General features: G+C 33.9%; 1 protein-coding gene across 2 annotated transcripts in view; it reads left to right on the plus strand.

Annotated features, from left to right (window-relative positions):
• Positions 1-2,099: 2,099 nt before the first annotated feature.
• LOC141449260 (glutamate receptor 1-like) overlaps positions 2,100-12,216 on the plus strand; it is a 950,852-nt gene continuing 940,735 nt past the window's right edge. For both annotated transcript variants that reach the window (XR_012455423.1, XM_074118495.1), the window contains exon 1: positions 2,100-2,890. Coding sequence is in view for 1 of the 2 variants with exons in the window: in XM_074118495.1 (XP_073974596.1) it covers positions 2,776-2,890 (115 nt within the window). In the remaining variant the exon portion in view is untranslated. The remainder of the gene's footprint in view (positions 2,891-12,216) is intronic.

A 12,216-nucleotide genomic window follows, 5' to 3' on the forward strand; every position in this document is an offset into this window, starting at 1 on the left:
TACTGATCTTTACATTTGTTCTGTGATTTGTTTGTCGTGTTAATTACTACAAATTATCAAACAGATTCTTATTATTCCTCTGTGAAATATATTTTTTTTAAAATTTTAATTAGCAGTATCGATATTTAAGGAGTGTCCCTTGTTGCATTAACAAAGGGCACCATGCGCATTGGTCATCAGATGTTGATGCTCGTTAAAAAAAACTACTGGCAATAGATACATTGTATATCTACAAGAAGCGCATATTCCTTGCGAAGAGAGAATTAAACTTGATGGTGTAAAAACTTGATGTATCTTGCATTTGATTGCCACGTCAAGCGGAGACACCTGTCGTTACAAACTTCAGCCGGTTACAATGAAGGAAAAGAACAGAATTTTTATAAAGTATTTTATAGCATGAAAGAATATAAAATGTCAACCCTTTTTTTAACATCGTTCTAAATTAATAATAGATACAAGCCAAATTTTAAAATTAAACTGCATCACAATAAAAAAGTTATTTATTTATTCATTTATTATTATTTTTTAAAAGGATTATTCATTTCAGTAAATTATATAAACAAACTCTTGTTGGCTAGACGCCACGGTAGCCGAGCGGTTAGAGGCAAGACCTGTCAAGCTAATACGTATTGTGGTACTGGGTTCGATTCCCGAACTCAGTCCCCAATTTGTTTCAAAATTTAAATCACAGTACACCATTATTACCAACTTACGGAGCCACTAGTGAATATGTTTTTAAATGCATGCAGTTATCATGCTCAGATTAATGAAAATTATTCAATAAACACAGAACATATCAAAATTTTTAACGATTATAACTATCTGGTGAACGATTCGAGAAATTTCAAGGTGAGGTATCAAGAAATTTGGTTATACTTCTTTTTAGGACTCCCCTTCCACCTTGATCAGCCCGGATCCCATAATCCAGATAAATATGTTACCGTAAAAGATCGAAATTGGAGAATGTCAAGATTCACTTGGTGAATGTTGGGATTCACTAAATACTTCAGTGAAAGACCGAATATTTGGTTTAAGTTGTTGCAATAAATAAGATAGTATAATTAAAAATCACATAAGCTTATTATTGGTATTTTTTTCTTTTCTCATTTAGTTTCTCATTTTAAGTACTGTTCGTTTTAAGTTAAACAGTTTTAAGTTGAATTTAAGTACATGTGCTATTTTGACCTCCTATTTTGACATATTATAATAACAGGTTTTAATAATAAAGTATGATTTAAAAACGTAACAAAAATATATTTATTTATTCAACGCTCGCTATTAGTGCTTGGTGAACAAATCAGAACTAACAATATTCAGCTAATATTTCGGACATACACCTAGCGACTATGAGAATCTCAACATAGACCACGTGAATCTCGACATTCAAGGCCCCACGGTAGCCGAGCGGTTAGAGGCAAGACCTGCAAAGCTAGGTTCGATTCCCGGTCTTTGGCCTTGTATTTTATTTAATGGTTAATAAAAGAAATTTACAGTAAAGTATGTTTACTAGTCGCCACCGTCTATGACACCTAAATTAGTAGTTGGACGTAAAGCCCACCTTTTATTACTTTACTTTTTTCATTACTCTTGTTTGTTAGTTGGTTTTTAATTCAATATTGCTAGGGTGGGCCGCAGAAAGATGTTACTTGAGCCGCACGTACCTAGACAGGTAAAGTCAAACCAAAGAAGTTTGTAAGCCTCTGTTAATAAGGCTAATTTCGCTAAAACTTCAATTGACGCCTCCAATATGTTTAATTACTAAAGCAGTATCAAAAATCCCTTTTGCATTTTTACAACGCCGACGTCAGTAAAGTCTAGAATTTACTTTCTGTAGATATAAGATGGCTCTAGAATGGTGTGAAATATAGGAGAAAGTTGAAGGCAATACAAAACTACGAAATAAGGGAAAATCGTTATAGTTTTATTTATATGACACAAATATGTGAGCGCTCTTTGGTATTGGCAACAGAGGCTATTTTTGTTATTTCTTCCGTTTTTATGTAGCTTAGTTATGTAGAATATATATTAGTTTTTGAGTAGTACAGTTGTAAAATTGAATATAAATTTTTTTTTTTCTTTTTATATGACCACTACTGTGAAACACATCTACGCTCTGTGGGCTGGAGATGTCCGTCTTTGGCTTTATCAATATTTTTTTTATAGCTCATAAATATGCTTTAGGCCATGGCTGCACGTCTAGTGCTCCATAAATAAGGTATGACAAAGTAAAGCTAGCGCGTAAAAATTTGTTTTGCATTCAACTTTTTACTATTTCTAGTTTATTTATTTATAGTTTTTATTTTTTTTTTTTTGACTTTGAAGAGCGTTTATGTTATCAGCGGCCTAGAATATGAGATATCTAAATTAGGGAGAATAAGGTTAGACCAGCAGTCGGCGGAACTGATTAGTGTAAATTTTATAGAGAGCGAATAACAAATTCATCGAAATATTAATAATTCAAAGTTTATAGTAGGATTGGTAGGGAATTGTTCCGCTATGGGTGGTGAGTGAGTGAAGAAGACGCCGGGATGGACATATTTCTTGAGGTAGTGTTGCTCAGTGAGTGTGTGTGTGTGTGTGTGTGGGCGGCAGAGGCGGAGGGTAGTTTTTTGAGGGTGGCTGTGTATGGCGACCGACCAACCCCACTGGGGGTGGCGATCGCTCTGAAGGAGGTTGGGTTAGTCACGTGACTAGTGACGTCACGGGAGAGCAGCATCCCTGGACCGGTGCTGCGCTGCCAACCCACCCCTAGTAAGTAGTAGCTATTGCAGTGTGATGTCGGTAGGTGGTTTTTCCGTGCCCATCGTGGGCTTACTCTTCATCGTTGCTAATTTTATTCACGTATTTAAATTTACCAACGCATCAACAACAACGGATAAGATACCATTAGGTTGGTACAGTTTTTTTTTTTTTATCTTAAACATCTCAGCATAACATTGGAAGTACTAAGCTGAAAAGTAGAAATCATTATTTCATCATTTAGAGCATAAGGAACATTAATTTTTTTTTAAATTGTTGCCACTTATTATTTACTAAATAGCAAAGCAACGACGTTACAAATCACTGTAACAATGACATTTCATTAGAAAGTTATTCTTTATCAAATAACGCAGCATCGCAGAAGGTTATAAATATTTATGAGGTTATGTAAAGTAAAACATGACAATGGTTATTAGTAAGATAAAGAATTAGACCTAAAGGTGGAACCTTGAAAAGAAAAGAAATAATAATAACTTGTATTTCTTGATTATATTTTTCAGTAACAAAAAAAAAGTTACTGTAAAATTAATTATTTCAATTAAAATTAACAATTTAGGAGATAATTAGTCCGCAAATTAATTAATTTTCCCCCATTTCATTTAGAAAAAAATATCTTCTTTCAACTTTAAGTACATTAATTGACCTAGTTCTTTCAGATGTTTGATTAAAATTTAAATATTTAATTTGCACTTAAATAAATATTTATTATTACATGTTGGTAATTTTCGGGGGTTAACTTAAGCTGTAATTGGTTTAGTTTATTAAAAGCTGCATCATTTTTTAATTCATTCCAAAAAATCGTGTGAAATTACTCTTTATCTTTAAATCCAACTCAACGCATAACTATAGGTAATCAAACTGAAACCTGAATTATTTTTATTACAACCACAAATAAACATTTTTTATTGTTAAACAACCAAAACATAATTTTTTTGGGGGGGGCATTGGCTTTTTACCAAAACATAATAGTCCATTTTAAAATACAACTTTGTATGATAAACAAATTGAAAGTCCTAAGAAAATTAATTTCTTATTTACTACTTAATATTTGTTGTAATTTAGATGCGGAAAATTCTGTTGTCTAGATTTTCTATATTTTCAAAAAAACCAGCGCTTTCTTCTTTGCTTTTAGGAAAACAAATATTTAAAGAAAATTGTACTTATAAGTTGTTCTTATAACATTTCTACTTTTAAATAATTACTATTCAAGAAAATTTAGTTTTGTCTTTTCTTTTCTTTAATTTCATTTAATTTATTTTTTTATTTACATTGAAATTTACGTTCAAGGACATTATCTGAGATACTCAAAACTGATCGATTTATTTTGTTGCCGATTTAGTGTTTGCTGAAATAAAAATTCCCTAGAATATTTTTGATCTAGCGTTTACTTAAAATCCCATAGATATTATGTAAAGTTTTAGTTGATCTCTATTGTTTTTTAATAATTTATAACAATTATAGACTAACAAAATAAACAAATAGCACCTTCAAGTGAAGTTAGTCGGTTGTTGCGCGACCAGCTTACTTGTACAAACCACTTTAATATTATATTAAATATTTTCAACCGTTTCTTGTAATAGCTATTTATTTTAAATAACTTAAATTTTGAAAGTAGTATCATCAAGTCGATTGATGTTTCGTTTTATTTACTAAATATGATAATAATGTAAATGAGAAATTAATTTTTAAAAAAATTAACATTTTAAAATGTTGTAAAATTTTTTAAATGTCACAGATCCTTGATTGATGGTGCTTAAATTTTGGTAATATTCATTTTGTGCTTTACTTGATGAACTTTAACGACCAATTTAACTAAGTGCTCAGCGATAAAATTTTATGACTTTTAAAAGTCTTTAGTTTCACCATAATTGCTAACGGATAGTTTATTTCTCTCTCTCTCTCTTTTTTGAAAGTTTTATATCATTTTACAAGAAGTTTATTTTTTAACTTTGTAAAAGTTTAGTTTCAGTAAATCTGTAAAGCTAATTTCTTTCTTTTAAGAGACTGATGAAATTAGAAAGCGCTGATTTTAATTTCCACAAACTTGCTCGAACTTTATTTAGAAGTTGGTGGCCTACCATGTTCTCCGAAAATAGTTGTTATTATATCTTAATAATTTTTTTTATAATATTCGCTTTATGTCTAAAAACGTGTGAAGAATAAAACGATTATAATTGAAGTTTAGGATGATTTGAGTACTTTGTTTTTATTTACCCAGCGCAATTCTGAATATATTGTTTTCTATTGCGCTTTTTGTGGTTACCCCTTAATTTCATGGTAATTTATCATTCTGGCATCAATTTTCTGAACTATTATTTTAAATTTAATTCTGTAAACGATTATTAAATCTACAAAAGCACAGGTTCACTTCGGATCCACCGACGGAACGGTTTTTTGTTTTTTATATATATTGTATGTAACATTTATAAATAAAGACAATGATGATGATGAAATTTAAATCATTTTTGAAAGTCATTTTAATATATTTGGACCAATTGAACGGTTTATCTAATATTCTAGAAAAAAATTAATGATTTAGTTGGATTTGATTATGAAAAAACGTACCAGTGCAATACAATCTAGTTAGTTTCCACTTGGACTTTCCAAAATTCTATTGTCGATTCCATTGTTATTTCTAAATGTATGATCATGCGCGCTTTCTTGCAATTTATTGTTGCTTTGTTATTAAAGTCTTCCTCTCTCCAAATCTCATCTTTCCTCAGATAAACATTTCTTTGCAAAACCAAAATAGAGAATATTGCCTTGCATAAGCATGATATTGTGCTTACATTTTTTGGGCGTAAATTCCGTCTCTTTAAATATGGAGCTGCCATATCATTCTTTTAATGTTTCTTTCTTATAGAATAAAGGTAAACAAAAGTTATAAGAAATGCTCGCTCCGATCAAACTATTGAGCGAACACCAGGTATTTGTTTACAAATCATTATCACTCTCTAATTTAACCTAATCTAAAAATATTTTACCCCATAAGCTAGCCACATGGAAACAGACTCAGTCACGTCTCGTTGCCTCCAGCTCACATTAAGTTCGAAACCTTCTTTCTACAGTTGCTACTCCAAACGTAAAGATATTAACCAGATAAATCCGTTTGGAACTGCCTTGAGTTCGTAAAAGTAGTTGTTTTTTTTTACAAATTGGTACCGGATTTGCGAAGATCCACCAAAAAAACAGGAAAAATATTGCATAGGCTTCAAATTTGATTTATGCACCATCAACGCTACAAGGAACCGTACATTTTTTGGTCAAAATCAACCAACCGAACGTACGTTCAATCAATTAATCACTCACTCAATCAATTTTTCTGCTTTATGGACTCATTTTCTTTGAACTTGCTACACTAATAGCATTGAATAATTGCTAGTATTATTTTTTTCAAGGAAATCCATTTCCAGACACTTTTTGGAAAGAGTGGGGGCAGGCTTTTCTCTAAAGTGTCTTTTCAGGGTTATTTATGTCTTCGACACCTATGTAATATGGATAATCATTAAATATACTAGCAAAACTCCAATTAAATCAGTCGACCCGAATACGCATTACATTATTAACTGTTCATTAAAATAAATCTGTCCCAATGATATCTTTTTAGTTTGTACATTGTTTTCATGCATCTGATATTTTACTACAATTTGAAATATTGTCCCCGAAACTTTAGATTTAGAATTGGAAGAAGTTTAGTTCACTAAAAGTGCCAGAGTACAGATCAGCTTATTCGATGTGTCTGCAACTTTATACGTGTTAGACGAAGGGTTTCATTTTAGTTTGGACATAATACCTGCGCAATAGGCTTTGGGTTGAACATTTTTTGTGAAGTCGTTTTGAAGTAGTTCAGGGGGAATTGTATACTTAGAGCTGTGTTTTGTTTGGACTATATTAGAATAATTCGTACTAACAACACTTATTTTAGAATATAACTTCTTCTTCTACCGACAACATACGTAAGTTTTATTTTTTAGGTTTATTTATTTTGCATCTGCATACAATGGTGCAACAAGCGAAAATGATCATAAGTAACAATATAGATACATGTATAACACATCATACAGACATATGCACCCGTTAATATGGTTACATGAACGTCGATCAACCTATGATAGTCTGCAGCTGTTACTGCAGACATGTCAGCCATTCTAGGACGATCGACAATATCTAGTTGAATTATCACTGGATGACCGACGCCGGAGTCTGCGAGGTGGGTTAGTCCGGAATTGTTCTGGATGAAAGAGAGCAGATTAGAGGATTGTCTTGGGCTGTTAAGTAGCAGGATTGGGCTAAGTTTGCGCGGCAGAGGGAAGGGTGAGGTTGGAGATATAAAATGGGGGTGTTTACTGAGGTTCTTAGGATTCGGGATTGAAGGGTTTGTATTCGGGTGAGATTAGTTTGTTTGGCTGTCCCGTCCGTGTGTCCATACAGGAGCGAGTAAGGTATTGTATATTTTTTTCTTTTGTTCATTAGAGTCAGTTTAGAGCGTTTGGAAAATAGTGTTTTCAATATTCTGTATCTGTTTTTGCAGTCCATCCGTTTTAATAAAGTATAAGAGTACATGTTAGTCGTTTGTCCAGGTAAAGGCCGAAAGATTTAACGTGATGTTAAGTTAAATAGGAGGGAGATTTTTTTGTTTAGGGGGCACACCATGTACTCGTATTTGGATTTCTCCACGTTAATCTCAATCTTCTTTGGGCATAACAAAGCTTCAAGGATTTGAAGGTGACTTTGTAGGTTACCGACGGCTAAGACAGATCCTGTAATTGTAAGGAGGACAAATGACTTCCTTGTTTCCATAGTAATTACACCAGCGCTAGTGTGTAATAGAGACAACGCAAGAGCTTATCTCCTGCTCAAAATAATTATTTAAGAAAAGGTTTTGCGCCAGATCTGGTATTTAGTTGAATTATTTTACCATAATTGAATTAGTAGAATAAAGAAATTCTAATAATATTTGTAATGTTAAACGAATATTAGGAATGAAATCAAAGCTTTGTAATAAGCATCTGATTGGATGAAATCATTGAAACTGATTGGCGGTGGAGTTGTTATGAAGAGAGTTGAGGATTATTACGTTAATAAACATGCACGAACCACTCTAAACATGGCCTAGAAAATTAGGCTAACTTTGTTATTTTTATTTCAAAATCTTGGAACTATTTTTGTTACTTTTCATACAAATTTTAAATCGTAATACATGATATAGGGGGTCTTCTTTTATGGTGGCCTGATTTATAAAGATTCTCTTCTTTCTAGTTCTGATAGTTCTCTTCATGTAGAGATTGAAATAGGTAAATCTTGCGATTGGCATCATTTTCAGCGAAACTCGTTCATGATCTCGGGTACCTTGTTTCATCACTGTACCCTCTTAACTGAAAACTTCTCACCGATCTAACATCGTGACATTTAAGAGCAAAAAAAAAAGGCGAGTTCATTAATTTCAAACAGATAAGATTCGCTTTCCACTCCATCTTGTAATTCTTGTCTCATAAAGAAAAGCTCCATTCCTTTACAATCCTAATCCTTGAGGATTAGTTTAGGAAGGGTCGACCTAGAAGAATCCTTTTCCGGTTTTTTCCAAAGCTTGCCCTGGCAGTTTTGAGAATAAGCCACTTCATTGCACAATTGCTTGCGTTGTTCTAAGTAACACACATCAAAACAAAGTTAATAAATAGAAATTATATTAAAAGTTAATCGATTTGTGAAAATATTAATTGAACTACTATAACATTATTGCCTACAAAAACTATATCTGTATGGCTATTTTGCTAGAATAATTTAAATTTTCATTAAAATGTTGGCCGCAGGAGGCTAGTGGAAGTTTATCAGCTGCAGATGTTACAAACAGCACTACAACGCTGTTATACAGACTTTAACTAACTTACCAGTTCAAGGATTAGGTCCGTTACACATTTAATTCTCAGATAACAATGTTTTAGTAATAAATATATTAAGGTACATTTATATTAAATACAGTTTAGTTAATTAAATGCCCTTTTGTTACTTAATTACTTACTAGTGTATAATCTAGGTAACTATTTGAAAGTGCATACTGCGTAAAACACTATGACTTCTACCTTCATTTCATTCCTGTACTTAGTTTTTTGAGATGTACCTATGGTTTCTGAAATTGTGTTGTGAATAATACGTATATGTTTTGTTTTGTCTTTGCTCCAAATTTGTTCCGAATTAATGTAAACAAAAAAGAGTCACAGAATCAAAGAACAAGAATAATCCCTATTATAGATCTCCGACACAAGGGCAGCTAAAATTTAGCCTCATTAAGTCTGTAAACACCAACTTTACACAATAGTCTGAGATATACGTATATTTGATGAAGAGGCTAACATCAACTCCTTCGTCTTCAGAATAACTGTTCCGTAGAAGTGTTTTAAGAAAAGTGGTAAATACATCTACGATGTATGTTCAAACTTTAAAGAAAATCACTGCGCCTTTTTCTAGTAAATAGCTGCAATAAAAAATGCATAGAATATTAGAGGAAGGGATTAGCTGAGTGTTTAGCAAATACTGGTTTTCAACGCGGAGATCACAGGTTCGAATCCAGCTGCTGGCTCCTTAGATTTTATAAGAAGTGTTTCTAGGTACTTCTTACTGACCTACTTGCCCCAATATGAACATACGGAATACACCTCTACGGAAGCGTCAAAAAATCGATCAACCGACTTCAAACCTTGCAATCAAAAATTCTTAGAACAATAGTTAACGCTCTCTTCTACGTCTCCAATTATACTATATCGTCTCTGATATAGCCCAATCTCGCTACACAAAACTCCACTCAAATCTACACAGTCTCCCTGATCCACAACATGTCTATCAGAACTCTTCCTTCAAATCCACAACGTAGGCTAAAGCAGCTGTGGCCACGCGACCATCTTAATACATAACGCCGACCTCCTAGGATGGTTGCTATGTAAGCTTACCAACGTGGCGATCTAACGGCTTCCATCACTGGATGGTCGACGTTCACTCCAATCACGCCTCTTGGCGCACATGCATGTGTACGTAAGTGCATATACAGGGTGTTCATTTTAAGACGGCTCAAATGCATTTCATGCTTAAACGGTTGATCTGAGCAAAAAATGGTAGAGGAAAGATTTGTTGCCCGTCACCTCTAGTTTCAGAATATGTGACTTGATTTTAGATTCCTGCCGGCATACGCGGCTGACGCGCGATCAAAAGTGAAGGTTTGCAGTTGACCCCCATTTTCATATACTCGTACATATAGGTCATTTCTATGTATTTTTTCATCCCCTTTCTACTAAAAATATTGTTAAGGCAGTAAAGTTAGTATTTCTCTTAATATCGGGAAATAAGTCGTTTTCCGAGTGATATTTCTAAGAAACATCAAATGTTAAGAGCTTTAGATGTTCTCAAGTATACACAAAATTGGTAAAAATTAATTTTACATCTGTTACAAACAAGAAGGTTTAATAATTATTTGGTAATTTTGAGAGAGTTGCGTTTAATTACCAAAAAAATTGGAAACCTCCTGCCACATAAAGTGATCAATATCCATATTGATCCATAAGTTAATGGCCGCAGACTTAACGCACTTCTAAACCCCCAAAACAGGGTTCCGGAGCAACGAAGTGTCCCGCAGAGCCTTCCCGGGCCAATAAATCTGCCACTTCGTTTCCCTTATGCCCTGAATGACCAGGTACCCAAACCAGAAAGACCTTATTTTGGTCACTAATTTCCTTCAGAGCACCGCTTGGTGTAACAAATTTCTCTCTTGCAGTTGTTATTGTCAAAAATATAGTAGAATAAAAAGAGTTTATTACGAATGCATAAATTGATGCACATTGACATTTTGGGAGGCATTTTTGAAACAATTTAAATATTAAAAATATTATTAAAACATAAATCCCCATTTCAAGTACAGAACAACATCAAAGAATAATTTTGAAAAGACAATGAATTGAGACAGTGACCGGTAAACAATTTTGGGCAAAAAATCACTATTTATTCATGGTACCTGGTGAAAAAGCTCTGGGAAAAATTAATTTAAAAAATTCAAATTATGCCTATATGAGGATCAGGTAATTAAACTAAAATATTTAAGTCTCATTACAGATTTTAAGGGATCCTAAATATTGAAATTGTTTTAGCATCATTTGATACGTATAAAATTGACAGCACTTTTGCTTAGGTATTTTGTACCATACGTTGCCATAGGTGCAATAGAAATTAAAGCGTCTCTTTATTGCGCTAATGCAACATCCAGAAGTGCTCGAGTTGATGATAAACTTCTGGCCCTCCATCTTTGTCTGTATAGTAAATTTGTAAAATGCTGACCTACTGAAACAAAATTTGTTTCCGTATTTGTACGCTAATGCTCTTCACTCTAGATGCTAATCACCTTTCAGTGACGAACTCTGGGGCAGCGAGAACGGCCATAAAATACGAGGGTCGTTTGAAAAGTCCGTGCAAAAATAAAAACTACTTAATTTTTTGGGGTAAACCTTTTTTATTTTTCAACATAGTCTCCTTTTAGGCTTATACACTTCGTCCAACGCTGTTATAGTTTGTTGATCCCTTCCGAATAATAGGATTTGTCCAAGTCTGAAAAATAGCCATTCGTTTCTGCAATCACCTCCTCGTTTGAATAAAATCTTTTACCCGCCAGCCATTTCTTCATATTGGGGAACAAATAGTAGTCCGAGGGAGCCAAGTCTGGAGAATAGGGGGGATGTGAAACGAGTTGGAACCCTATTTCCATTAATTTTGCGACCAGAACTGCTGAGGTGTGAGCTGGTGCGTTGTCGTGATGGAAAAGGACTTTTTTGTGGGCCAATCGTGGGCGTTTTTCTTGCAGCTCGGTTTTCAAACGGTCCAATAACGATAATAATATGCACCTGTAATAGTTTTACCCTTTTCCAGATAGTCGATGAGGATTATTCCTTGCGAATCCCAAAAGACAGTCGCCATAATCTTTCCGGCCGAAGGAACGGTCTTCGCCTTTTTTTGGCGCAGATTCCCCCTTGGTAACCCATTGTTTAGATTGTTCTTTGGTCTCAGGAGTGTAGTGATGTATCCATGTTTCATCCACAGTGACGAAACGACGCTTAAAGTCATGCGGATTCTTCTGGAACAACTACAAACCGTCCTTGCAACACTTCACACGATTTCGTTTTTGGTCAAGCGTGAGCAATCGCGGCACCCATCTTGCGGATAGCTTTGTCATGTCCAAATGTTGATGCAAAATATTATGTACCTGTTCATTCGAGATGCCCACAGCACTAGCAATCTCACGCACCTGCACTCTTCTGTCATCCATCACCATATCATGGATTTTATCAATGATTTCTGGAGTAGTAACCTCAACAGGGCGTCCAGAACGTTCAGCGTCACTTGTGCCCATATGGCCACTCCGAAAATTTTGAAACCACTTATAAACTGTTCTAATCGAAGGTGCAGAGTCACCATAATGTT

This window comes from Rhodnius prolixus, unplaced genomic scaffold, assembly GCF_049639745.1.
Source record: "Rhodnius prolixus isolate KJV_2025 unplaced genomic scaffold, Rpr scaffold_2, whole genome shotgun sequence".
Lineage (NCBI taxonomy): Eukaryota > Metazoa > Arthropoda > Insecta > Hemiptera > Reduviidae > Rhodnius > Rhodnius prolixus.